This window comes from Carassius gibelio, chromosome A1 (genome assembly GCF_023724105.1).
Source record: "Carassius gibelio isolate Cgi1373 ecotype wild population from Czech Republic chromosome A1, carGib1.2-hapl.c, whole genome shotgun sequence".
Taxonomy (NCBI): Eukaryota; Metazoa; Chordata; class Actinopteri; order Cypriniformes; family Cyprinidae; genus Carassius; species Carassius gibelio.
The window spans coordinates 13,711,073-13,725,854 of NC_068371.1; the positions used below are offsets into that span (position 1 = coordinate 13,711,073).

General features: G+C 34.0%; 1 protein-coding gene across 2 annotated transcripts in view; it reads right to left on the reverse strand.

Annotated features, from left to right (window-relative positions):
• The window catches only part of LOC127996712 (glypican-6-like), a 247,772-nt gene that overhangs the window by 92,734 nt on the left and 140,256 nt on the right, over nt 1-14,782 (reverse strand). For both annotated transcript variants that reach the window (XM_052591977.1, XM_052591971.1), the window contains exon 3: nt 4,398-4,789. In XM_052591977.1, coding sequence (XP_052447937.1) covers nt 4,398-4,789 — 392 coding nt within the window. The remainder of the gene's footprint in view (nt 1-4,397; nt 4,790-14,782) is intronic.

The following is a 14,782-nucleotide window of genomic DNA, read 5'->3' on the forward strand; positions in this document are numbered from 1 at the left end:
TCATGCATGAAGAAACAAATTCATCTACATCTTGGATGTTTTTTTGTTTTTTTTCATTTTCTACTCTAATGCCGTTTTGCTGCAGTTTAAATAATGTTAAACTCAAATCTCTTAGGAGATAAAAATAAAATAATAATAATCTGCTAAATCTGCTAAATCTTCTTTTGCCCCTTTCAGCATTCCAAGTACAGAGGGATGGCATGAAGCACAAATACTAAAAATGGTTCTCATAATCTAATATGAGTGGGATTTTCAGTGCTTAATTCAGGGAAAACATACCAGAGATGAGGCCTCGGATTGAAATTAATCTCAATATGTAATCTGAGCAGTTTATTTCCGAGGAAACCAGTGTGTTTCAGATGATTTATGCATAATGACATAAAAAAGATTCACATACTTAAAAACAAGAACAGATGCAGCAGTTAGATAAAAAATCTTCATATCATATCATATCATTATAACATAATCTAAATTATAGTTCGAAGAAACAAAATAAACCCTATTTTTAAAGATATCAATATTCATATGTGCACTTTCAATTTTTTATTATATATATATATATATATAATAAAATTATGCGCATCTCATCTCGTATATATATATAATAGGGGGAAGTTGTGGCCTAATGGTTAGAGAGTTGGACTCCCAATCGAAAGGTTGCAAGTTCAAGTCCCGGGCCGGCAGGAATTGTGGGTGCATGTACAGTTCTCTCTCCACCTTCAATACCACGACTTAGGTGCCCTTGAGCAAGGCATTGAACCCCAACTGCTCCCCGGGCGCCGCGGCATAAATGGATGCCCACTGCTCTGGGTGTGTGTTCACTGTGTGTGTTCACTGCTCTGTGTGTGTGTGCACTTCGGATGGGTTAAATGCAGAGCACAAATTCTGAGTATGGGTCACCATTCTTGGCTGAATGTCACTTCACTTTCACTTTCACTATATATATATTAGGGGTGCTCCGATCACGATCGGCCGATCGTTAATGCGCATCTCGTCAGTAAAGCCGGTTTTCTAATCAGCGGTTAATTCCATCAGGTGCCTGATTTCACATAGAGCAGCTGTTACTACACAGAGCCGTTGTTAACTGAGAAGATGCGCCAATAAACGCTTACAATTAAGTGGATTTGCACATCTTCTCTATTAACAACGGCTCTGTGTAGTAACAGCTGCTCTATGTGAAATCACGCACCTGATGGAATTAACCGCCGATTAAATAACCGGCTTTACTGACGAGATGCGCATAACGATCGGCCGATCGTGATCGGAGCACCCCTAATATATATATATATATATATTGCCATTTTTTTTAGTTAAAACTGTAACCTTTAATTTATCTCCTTTATGTTTCTGTTTATAAATCCAATCTAGCTGATGACAAACCATTAGTGTTCTGAACAGCAGGAGCATTGAGTTCTTAAAAGTAGTAGCAAAGCACATAATTTTTCATAGAAAAATGAGGCTACCAATAAAATATCAGCATGACTACAGCATCAGGCTGGATATATGAGCACTTTCTTGCATGTAAACAACATTTGTGCGTGTTCCTCTTCGGGTTTCCTATATCAGGTCAGCGACATCACTACCTGGAACAGGTCAGAGTCCTGTGAAAACAGCCCTGCTCCATTAGCACACAGCACACAGTGAATCAAAACACAGCCATTAGCTATGTCTGTCTGATGTACAGTACAGCACAGGGAGACTCACATATGCACCTGTGATCCAGTAACATTTTGTTATCTGTAAAAATACACACATCATACCTTAATACTGGTTATAAACTGATTTAACTAAACACCATATAATGTACTTAGAGCTATAAAACATTTAAGAAAAATTAAGGTTTTAGGTATCAGTATAATAAAAAAGGGGTCTCTTTCTGAAGCACTAGTTCTAAATTACGACATCATTGAGAAAGCTTCACTTCTTGGCAATGTCTATGAAAATGAAAAGCTTACAATTCTTTAAATTGTTCTTCTTTCTGGTTTACTACAAGAGAGTTAAACCTAGAGTAGTTGAGACCAGGCTTGGAAATATAGTGTATATTACATATTTATTATACATATTAAAATAGATATGCAAGTTCCCTGTTATAAAAAATAAAAATAAAAATGAAAAATAAATAAAGAATGCACAACAATAAAAAAAGATTATATGATATATATATATATATATATATATATATATATATATATATATATATATATATATATATATATATACTAATGTAATTATTATTAAAATATGATTTATTTGTATATTTATATGCATGTGTATTATTATTATTATTTGTATTATTATAATTGTTTATGTAATGTCTTATTTATTATTTATTCTGCTTTCTGGTTCACTGCAACCACGATTTGTATCGACTCATTATTTACAATCCTGCTTTTTTTAATGCAAAAATCAAGAAACAATCAATAGCAATCAACGTTAAAATTAATATTCATTACACAAAATAAATAAATAAATAAATCCGAAGAACATTAATAATCACAACAACAGCAATGGTAAATCCCACCCTTAACCCTTGCATAACCCTGACTCTTATACTACTACAAGTTATACTACATATCCGTCCTCAACAAACTGTACATTTTGAGATACTTTGAGTTAAATGTTTCAAGTAACAAATTTAATAATTTGGGTTTAAGAAGATTTACTAAAAATGTGGGGGGGGGGGGGCATTTTGTAGCCTATCAATAGTTTTGCCTACTTTATAGACCCTCTTCATGTGCTAAAATATTTAACAGTTAAATTAGTGCAATGTTGGTGCAAAATACCTTTTGCCTGTAATACATTGTTAATAGCAGACATTTACAGAGCCCAACAGAGAAATTATAAACTCTTTATTTCAAGAATCTGCGGTCTCAGTAAGCATTTCTCAAGAACACTTCTCCTAATGACAATAATATGTTATTACTGAAGAAATGTATTTTATGGCTCTTCCTACTGCTCCAGATTGGACAGATGTGCCAATAGAGACAATACAGACTGATTGGCTAAGAATAATCCCACTCATGCTTTCAATCACACTTAAGTGAACTCTGTCAAAGTTACAAAAACATAAATTCAAACATTTATTTGGACCTGTTTGTCGTTTCTACAAGTTGTATCTGAGTGTTAAAACAGCTGTTGCAAATCAGAGGCAGATTTCAGTAATATATTATATACAAATCAAATTTCAGTAATTATTTAAAAAAAATAATGAAATATCATTTTCCCTTTCTTTTTTGTTTTAAACACACACATATGATTTGCTATATGGCTTTGCCCTCGACCCTTTAAGGTGACCTCTGAACCAGATGTGCTTGACACATTGGACATCACAGAAGTCATTATCATGCACTAAAACAACAGCCACTTCCTCACTACATTTGGCATCACAGATGACAGCATATCTAGTAAAAAAGCAGCATATCTAGTAAGTGCAAAAGCTCTAAAATCTTTGCAGACCTGGCTGCCCCACTACATTCTCTGGGCTTTTTCAGGAGTAAATCTGTCAATAATTCTTCTAATCATCCAGTAAGCCATTAAACAGCATAAACATCCAGTGGAAAATGTGATTGAGACGAGCCATCAAAGCCAGATCTGTGCAATGGAGCAGAGATGCCCGCTGCGGCTGCCAGCCGATTGCTTTCATCTTCCCTTCTGAAAATGTCCACAGCTCGGCAGGGCATCATCATGGATGTTATAACCTGTCCAGCGTGCCACTGTCACATCAAAGCGCAACACGGCTTCTGTGGTGTTAAAATGAATTAACACTCATGTAAGCATGCAACCCATGCAACCCTAAAAATACATATGAAATAATGGCTCCTACAAAATATATGTGTTTATGTTTTATGTATTTATAAAATTTTATTGACCAAAAATAACTAATAATAATAATAATAATAATAATAATAATTATTATTATTATTATTATTATTATTATTATTATTATCATTATTATTATTATTATTATTTTTACAATAATAATACTACTAATACTACTACTACTACTACTACTACTACTAATAATAATAATAATAATATTAATAAAAGTATACGTTGACACAAAACAATCCCAGAATATTTTATAATTTAAATATATATTACTAATAATACTTATTGATATTATATATTACTAATATTAATAATAATTATAATAATGCATATGTCAAATGACCCTGGTATATAAATCAATGTTATAGTTTCAAAATCATCGTTTTTTTTTTTTTTTTTTTTTTTATCACAGTTTAGCGTATTTCTCTGCTTCACCAATATTTTCTTCAAATCTCTTGCGCAGTAAGAGGTCTACTTCATCATCAAACGCTGAAGGCCACTGACCTGTCTAGACATCAGGTGAAAGCTGAGTATGAGCGGGAAGACTTGTGTAAAAATAGATGCCTTACCTTTGCCACTCTATTGGCCACTTCCCGACCCACCATGAGTCCTTGAACGAACGAGCGAGCCGCAATGAAGGCCTTGGTGACCTGAGCCTTGAGCTTGCGCGGAACATCTCCAAAGGGCTTTAACTGGTCAGTGTATTTGCTGATACACTCCAGATAGTCATCAGTAAAGGTGTGCTGAGAGTTCAGCAGCTGAAACATGCGCTCCAGAAGTCTCGACCAGAAGTCATTCAGCACTTCCTCCAGGATGACGTTACCGCCGGTGTAGTAACGCTTGAGCTCTGAGAACAGGTCCTCAAAAATCTCTGAGTTGTGCGTGTACAGTTTGCCATATGTGCGCACAAACATGGCATTTAGTGACTTCTCCGAGTTGTCCAGCAACTCCAGAAAGAATTCTGAAAAAGAGACAAATATAAATAAAAATAATTATAGATACTGTGGTACAGAAATAACACACACACACACACACATAGTAATATAAATCATAATAATAAAATGTATACAAATGTATAATAATAATAATTGTAGTGTATCTAACCCGAATCAGACAAATTAAAGAGTCGATCAGGACTGTGGTTGAAACACGAGCCAAATTCCTCAGAAAGGCAACAGGAAGTCATAAATCATTCCGTGCCACAAGTCCGTAGCAAGATAACCAACCAACTCTTTCACAGAACAGCTTTCAACATTAACACCACTAGAACAACCATTGACAATTTAAATTCGGAGAAGAGATTGTCAAATTTGGGGCAAGTGATTGAGATGCAACGCTGGACATTACATGTAAACCCATGAGAGTAATAAACAAGATCCTTGGATTGACTTCCCCCACCTACCAGAACCAGACTGAAATTCCTAAGGGGGGCCTTTTAACCTCTGGTCTCCACAGAAATCTTTATGTAGAGAATGGCACAGAAACTGTTTTTTCTAGATATAAATGGACCAAAATTAACTCAAAATGTTGAGGTGCTACAAGACTACGTCTTGTATTGATTTCTCTACAAATCCTGTCATACGTGCACAAACTGACAGTCACCACATATAACCTATTACTAAATATTGTAGAAACATAATTTTCTGTAAAGTTGCTTTGTAACGATTTGTACTGTAAAAAGTACTATACAAATAATCTTGAATTTAATTGAATTGAATTGAAAACAAAGTATGGCCATTGGGTTGATGTAAACGATTACTTGTCAGGCTCCTGGCTCCTTCTCTCGCTTTAGCTGTGCTCTTCCACACTAGGCAGAGATTTGAAAGTCTGGCTGTGTGGGTATAGTCATTCCCAAAGCATCCTCCCATGCAGCTCGAGTTCCTGAGGAGGAACGTCTCAGGTTACATATGTAACCACGGTTTCTTGAGGGAATGAGATGCTGCATGCTTCTGGCATCCCTGCCAGCACTAGCTTCATTCCTAGAGGCTAACGCTGGTTTCACTGCACATGCTTTTAAGCTTCCTGGTCGCTATGTTACCCCACCTGTGACATTTCGCCCATCCATTGGACTGATTACACACATGGTTCAGAGTCGCTCACGTTGAAGGGTCGTTCCCAAAGTATCCTCCAATGCAGTGTCTCATTCCCTCGAGAAACCATGGTCACATGCTTAACCATTAACCACATGTTAAGTATACAACAAATAAAATCGATAAAAATCTTCTCAGTCCATGTTTAAAAGTACTAAACAAAAAGCAGGCTTACACCGTTGGGCCATATTCTCAACTTGTTCTCAAATGAAGTGGATTTCAAATTATGTGATGCAAACAGAAGCTTCTGAAACACTGCCAGTCGAGCATATGGTTCTCAAATTAGTGACTTGCTTTAACTTTATCAGCCACAGGCGAAGATTTATTAAAGACACAGCCTGCAGCATCTGCTCAGATAAATACAGACCAGCTTGTCTTTCAAGACTACATTTTCCAGTTCAAGCATTCATGCCCCGAGGTGCTGATTTAACAGACCCTTGCTGATTGTTTGTCCTCAAATGGGGGACATTTGGATTTGGAAAATGATTTTATTGTGACTTGTCATTTTCATTTTCTGTGAAAATCTACCACATTATCTGGAACAGTTCAAAGAAAAAAAAAGTAATATACCAACCCTATATGATTAGCTTTCTTCTTTAAAATCAAAGACGAGTGACAAAATAAATTCAAATAGTTACAAAATATATCAGTAAATGTTGACAAAATATACATTTTGAATGAGCTGAAATCATTGGATTGTGACAAAATAAATCAATACATACTGAGAAAATGTTTAATTTTAAGTAAACTGAAATCCTCAAATAGCAACAAAATACATGAATGAATACTGACAAAATATTATTAATATTTATTTTGTTTATTATTATTATTATTATTATTATTAAATGAAATCACCAAATAGTGTCATAATAAATTGATGCATACCATTAAAATGTGAAATTTTAAGCATAGTTATTTAATCTTTAAGTGAGAAATTAAAAAAATACACTGTAAAGAAAAAAATAAAATAAATAAATGTCCGTAAAATTTACAGTATAAAATATGGTAGCAACATTTTTTTGGTTTTATGGTTTATGGTTTTAACTTAAATTTACAGTTAAATACCACAATTTCATTAACTGATATAATGTTGATATACCAACCTATTGAAGTACTCAAACCTGTTTTGTGCCTTTGTACTGATAACCACCAAACTGCATACTTCCATAAAATAACATGTAATGATCAATACAGTTTTTCACCGTATATTGTAGGGGAATTTACCGTTAACCATTTAAAAAGTCTTTTACTGTTAAATTCACTGTCATTTTTTTACAGTATAGATTTCAGATAAGTATTTCTGAGGAAGCTCTACAACCCTTTAAAGCATTTATTTTTTTTTATTTTCATATTGAAGATTCTGCCATTTGCAAAGGCTAATTAGTTTTATCATTGGGTCATCTGTCTGTATAATCAAACGTTTCATTAAAGTGGATTGATCTAGATGCTGATTGCATTGCCCCCTTTGAAACACACCTGACCAAATAACTGTAATTACCTTCTCATCACACTGATGAATGTAAAACAACATATTCATTACTCAGCACCAGAAGAGCCGTTTTACCATTCAGATAATTACAATGGAGTAAATCATGCAAATACACATCTAACACCCTTCAGTCCAGGCACAGCACAAACACCAATGAAACCTCAACGCTGCTTATTAATACAGGTTTTGAGATGGAGAAGACTGTACATCTCAGATGTTTCTCCTGAAAATGATTCAAAAGGTGCCATTCAGGAAGAGTTTATAAAAGAAATGTGGATAGCAGATAATTTAATCATGTGACAATCTAGCGATTTCATATTGATGTTGTTTGATTGCAGACTTTGGGATCTGAGCATAATTTAAAACTTAAGTGAGATCTGCATTTTGGTCTTTTTCCTTATGAGTCTGTTTATGCTTATGCATTTAGCAAATACTTTCTTCCAAGAGAAACATTTGAGCTTCATTTAATATCACTGCCAGAGATGAGGAACAAATGAAAGAATCAAAACTAATAATTATTTTCTTTTCTACAATAATTTGCATTATATATGTGTATTTACACTTAGATTTTGAGGTATGTTCGGATTTATAACTGTTCAAGTTTATGGTCTGTAATAATTTTAAAACATGTTTTTAAAAATCTCATAAGCTCTCAAAAGTCTACATTTATTTGATTGAAAGGATACAAACATTTGCCTTTTACAAAGAGTAAGAAACAGTAATATTATGAAAGATTATTACAGTTTAAAAGACCTGTTTTGTATATGTAATGTATCTATGTATTGTTTTTAATGTTTTTAACGAAATCTCTGATGCTCAAGAAGGCTGTTTTTATTTTACCAAAAAGATACAAACATTTTAGTTTTTACACACAGTAAAAAAGTAGTATTGTGACTTATTATTCCAATTTAATAATAATAATAATAAAACAATGTTTTATTTATTTATTTATTTATTTATTTACTTATTATTTTTTCATTACAAATGTTCTTGCTATCACATTTAATCAGTTTTAATGCATTATTGCTGAATGAAAATATAAATATATGATACAAAACAATTAAAAAAAAATGTTTTATCACATTCATGTTTGATCACTTTAAGCAGATGCACACCTCTCCTCAACAAGACACATGATTTGTGCAATCATTCATGTCTGCAGGCACTAATTTCATTATTGTGGACATCTTTGAGTGTATCCAAACACTTGTTTAATCAGTGCTGTTAAATCATAATGAACACAGTGACGAGAGGGGTTTGGACAGATGGCTTTCTCACAGATAGGGATAAAAAACTACTGGCTGCTTGTATTTTCCAAATGCTAAATAAAAGAGGACTTCTGAGGACCGGCTCATATCAGCCTGCATCTGCTGCTTTCTGGAAATCTTCCATTCGGACTAATTGCTCCGCCTCTGCTGTCATCTCTTTATAAAATTGTATCTCTTATATCTTATCAGAGTCACATTAGAGCGGACGTATTCATCTTCAAATTGCTTTTTAACAGCTCATTACAGATAAGCAATGAGAGAGACATAAAACAGATGTGAAGGGTTGCACACACACACACACACACACACTTGTAAGACGGATACACACAACACCCTGTTCTGTCTTGATTTATTTATTTATTTTTTTCTTTCACTGTTTTGGTTTTGGTTCATTCTCCTGTCACCTAGCATGGTATAATAAAAACTCTCACGATGAGGAATAATTCTAGGAGACAGACTTTAATTACAAAATACTCAAGAATGGACAGAGATTAAGGGATAACTGAATGCTTAAGTAAACAGAGCAAGCAAAGGAAGCAATGAGTTAATAAATAAGTGAATATAATGACGAATAAGATAACTCAGAAAAATTAGGTCACAAAGAAAACTATGATTAAACGATTGACAAAATATAATGGAACCAAAAACACAAGGAAATAGAGAACACACCTTACATGTCATACTTTTTGTTGATACTGTGATAAAAAAATACATATATTATAAATAGAGAATTCAAAAGAACCACATTAATATATATATATATATATATATATATATATATATATATATATATATATATATATATATATATATATATATATATATATATATATATACACACACACACACACACAGTAAGATTACAATAAATAAATACAAAATGAAATACATATGACATGATTTGATTACATCTTTTAACATCAGCAGTTATTGTTTAAATGTAATAAACCATGTAAAAATGCATACAGCCGTCATTTCAGAAATATCTGAAAATTTCTAAAGAACAAAACAATTAAAATTGTGGTTTAGAGTCTGTGCATTGCAGTCATTTGGGCAATTGTAAAGATGTTAGGTCAAAGTTACAGTACTTTATGTACAATAAATCCACATACCGTGCACTGACTGCATAAACAGCAAGAGCAGCATGCATGCACACAGATTAAATCTACACAACCGATGCCAAAGAAATCTTGTATTGTAAGCGTATTTCCTGTTCTCATTACGACAGTGAGTCCCCAGTTTCTCACTCTACTTTTGCTGCAGTCGACTGACCCATGATTACCCCTTCATTTATTTAAGTAATAATAGGCCCTGAGCGCTTCTGTGTGCCGCAGATGGTCCTTTATTCTTATAAAAAGGAGTCAAGGACGAGTCCAGATCGAGATGGAGTCACAGTTAAAAGTAATTGTTCTAAGAGTCACTCTGTCACCACGTTGGTAATGTACCTCAATGACTGCAGCAGAAACATACGTTATTAAGTACCGTACACATGGCTGCAATGTGGCAAGTTTTTTAATCTAAGGGAAAACGGTGTAAAACCTTTGGGAAGCCTCACAAAGCGAGGCATAACCCCCTTCCCTCAGACGTTTAAACTTCATGTGTTATGCAATAAAATGTCTAAATATTATTTTAGATGAATTGTTCACTGACAAATGATTTCAGCTGGTAAGGCACTCACACAATGATTGAATATAGACCTGAAGCTTTTAATTTTTTTTTTTTTTTTTTTTTTAGGAAATATAATTGGCTACCTCCCATGCATAGAGCATATTCCAAGCATATGACATTTTATTTACAGCAGACAATCATGTGACTTATCATGTGGGCATTGCATTCCCAGGTCCGTATGACCATAAAACTCACTTCTCCACTATGAATACATCACATGATTAAAATGTGTTCCCTTTGCTTATTATTTGCTATGGCTTCTGATTAGTGCACATCCGTTTGTTTCTTTTAATTATCTAGTCTGTGTATTTTAGTCCTGAATTCTCCGTGGCATAGATTTAGCAAGGTGTTGGAAACATTCCTTTGGTCCATATTGAAATGATAGCATCACGCAGTTGCTGCAGATTTGTCGGCTGCACCTCCATGATGTGAATCTCCCAGTCCACCACATCCTGAAGCTGCTCTATTGGGTTGAGATCTGGTGACTGTGGAGGCCATTTGACAGTGAACTCATTGTCATGTTCAAGAAACCAGTATGAGATGATTTGAGCTTTGTGACATGGTGCATTATCCTGGTGGAAGTAGCCATCAGAAGTCATAAAGGGATGGACGTGGTCAGTATTCAGTTGGTACTGAGGGGCCCAAAGTGTGCCATGAAAATATCCCCCACACCGTTACACCACCACCACCAACCTGAACCGTTGAGAACGAGGCAGGATGGATCCATACTTTCATGTTCTTTACGCCAAATTCTGATCCTATCATCCGAATGTTGCAGCAGAAATCGAGACTCATCCGACTCCAGTCTTCTATTGTCCAATTTTGGTGAGCCTGTGCGAATTGTAGCTTCTGTTTCCTGTTCTAAGCTGACCGGTGCGGCACCTGACCTGACCTAAATGCATTGAGTTGCTGCCATGTGATTGGCTGATTAACAATTTGTGTTACCAAGCAATTGTAAAGGTGTACTTAATAAAGTGGGCAGAGTGTGTGTGTGTGTGTGTGTATATATATATATATATATATATATATATATTGCAATGCAAAGGAAATTACAATACCATTACAATTAAAAATATATCCCATCAGTCAGCAGGTTTTTATTTATTCAGTTACTCGCTGTACAGGAATGAAAAACAGTGAATATTTTACTGCATTTTACTCAAATGACCTAAATCTTTGAGAGGAAAAATAATGAATGACAGTAGCAGGCTGAATTATGTATCACCTGCTATATTCCGATTTACTTTATGTTGTGTAATATAACCATTCCCAGTCCTCCAGTATATCTCTCTTTTCTCTTGGCCATGAACACTTCTGTTGCATGAAAAATGCAGGCGAAATGAATGACTGAATTATGAAATGCTCTCAGCTGAAACGAAAACTTGCAGGCACCAAGTAAAAGAATACAATGGCCATGCTAAAACTTATATGCGGCCACTTCACAGCCTCAATAATCTAATCCACTAAACTAGGTGTTAGCTGCAACATTAGCAACCCCTAGTACCTCAAACATCTCCAGATGATTAAGGTTGAGCTACCAAGCCATGCCATGACTTTATTTCAAAGACACATGTAGAATATTCCTACTTGATATCTCTGACTTCTGATCATAAAAGTCTTCCCTGATGGTCAAAAGATGACTCTACTGTTATCTTAGCAGGTATTACACAGACATCTCCTAGCAGCTAAATTGCAGAGAAGAAACAGTGCAATACCATACTAGCATTTGTTTAGTAGGTGAAAAATTACCAACAATTACCAATGTACTGTTTTACACACTTGACTAGCAGTCTCTCCCTCTAACGAACAGCGGAAAAAAATTATGAATAATTTACAAATCTCAAATGCCTGAAACAGTGTTATAATCATGGTGTTGGCGCAGTGGATAAGACACACGTCTTTGGTGTGAGAGACCTGGGTTCGAATACACTGTGAGACACCAATGTGTCCCTGAGCAAGACACTTAACCCCTAGTTGCTCCAGAGGCATGTGACCTCTGACGTATATAGAAGTTGTAAGTCGCTTTGGATAAAAGCGTCAGCTAAATCAATAAATGTAAATGTAATTTAATACATTATAATATAATAATACATTGTCAGTGACAATGCCTTCAAAAGCCTGCACCATCTGTGGTGTCAGAAAAAAACAACAATATAAGTAAAATAAAAACAAAATATAAAAATGTCTAATAATATAATATAATATAAATGTGGCTGATGCTCAAAAACCTGGGCTACCGGCACAATTGTTTATTTAAAAGCTATAGTGGAAAACAATTTAATTTTCCAATTATTGAGTTGGAAATTAACAAATAAAGTCACAAATGAGATCTCTTCAATGTCTCTATTGTTCCTCATTTAAGCAACAAGATACAATAGAAGATACAATATTTTATGAGTACTGTCCATATAAACAAATAAATAATAATATAAAATAATAATGTTTATTATAAAAAAGGTTATTGAAAAAGTTTTAATATATATATATATATATATATATATATATATATATATATATATATATATATATATATATATATATATATATATATATATTATTGAAAAAGTATATTATAAAAATACATACATATGTATATGGATTTTATTAACAATATCATATAATTCAATTCAATTCAAGTTTATTTGTATAGCGCTTTTTACAATACACATCATTGCAAAGCAACTTTACAGAAAATTATGTTAATTAATGACATTCTTAAACCTGCGCAATTGGTACAATTTTAAACTGAGAGCTGTAACAATAAAAAACTATTTAATTCTCCAATTAGGAAGTTAGCAAAGCTAACTTTCTGAGTTGAATTAAATACAGCCCTACCTCAATTAAACAGGCCAAAAAAAAAAAAAAAAAAAAAAAAAAAAAAAAAAATTGGGTCACTGATTTATGTCAGAAAAGAGTAATTTCAGTCCATAAATGCTATTTCTTGGCTGTTTAAGCAGCAAAGAGTTGTGTGAACCATCTACATGGGTCACTTCATTGACTATGAGTAAAGGCTGAAACTGTATACACAGGTAAGAGGCCTCGCTGAGCTAAATTAATTGAGCCTCACACAGGCTAATTGAGAGTGGGGAAAATAATTTGAAAAGCCATTACCTTCATGTCACATGCAATCACATCAGCTCTCTGTTGTTTAAGCTTCTTGAACATTCTAATCCGACATTTGAAATGTGGCGATAACCAAAACATGGTATGAAATGTATATCAGGAGCAATAATTATTATACAGTATTCTGACAGGTAAAATTAAGACAAAAATAATGCTTACTTTACCCCTGCTGAATGACAGAATGGTATCTTTACCAACTTGCTTAACTTCCTTGCTCAATGACCTTTAAAAATCCTCTAGTATCTAGTATCTAGTATAACATAACATTTCAAAATGCCGTTAAATTATTATCAACAATTACCCAATTGCCTAATTCTACAAAAGAGCTGAATGCATTAGAAAATGTGACTTCACACAGCAAAGGACAATTCATCTCACACAAGCTGTCAATGTATAATGTATAATTCATCGCTGGGGGATGCCCTAAGATTCACGTTCCACTTTAAACCACAACTAACCCTGTGGCGCTATTTGCTGTAATAACCTCGTAAAATGTCTTTGCTCATCTCTCAGTGTCTGTGAGCAGTACAATTCAATGAAGGTCGCCGGGAATGCGTTTGCTAAAGGACGATGCTGTGCGTAAATTGCAGAGACTGTGGTTATCGATCTGCACATCAGAATCAGTCACCTGTAAGAGTTATTGACAGAGAAAGGGCTTGTTGATCTTAATGGGAAAGTCCTCAAAACAAACACAAGCCAACATGAATGCAAACACCAAACAAACCTCTTGAGATTTGCAAGATTTCTTGCGTGTGCCAATTTTGGTTTAGTTATGAAATTAGTATTAGTCCTGAATTCTCCGTGGCATAGATTTAGCAAGGTGTTGGAAACATTCCTTAGAGATTTTGGTCCACATTGAAATGATAGCATCACGCAGTTGCTGCAGATTTTTTTGATTTCTTGCGTGTGCCAATTTTGGTTTAGTTATGTGTTTTTTTTGTTGTTTTTTTAATCAAACTATATTTCAAAATTTGGCTTGAAAATGGCCTGTCCAGTGAGCACTGTAAGAGGTATGTTTTCAACCTGATTAAAAGAGGTTTGTTTTCTTGTCAATGAGAATCAATGGCCTTAGACTTCAACTCTGAAATATCATGTAGACATCTCTACAGTATTGCTGACTGATAAATGTCTGAATATCATTGCATTATATGGGAATATAGGAAACTAAGCAGCAGAAACACACTATTCTTCATATTTTATTTATTAAGGATGCTTTCAGTTGATGAAAAGCACCATCTATAATTTCTAATGTTACAAAATATTTATATGTCAAGTAAATGCTGTTCATTTGATCTTTCTATTCATCCAAGATAATA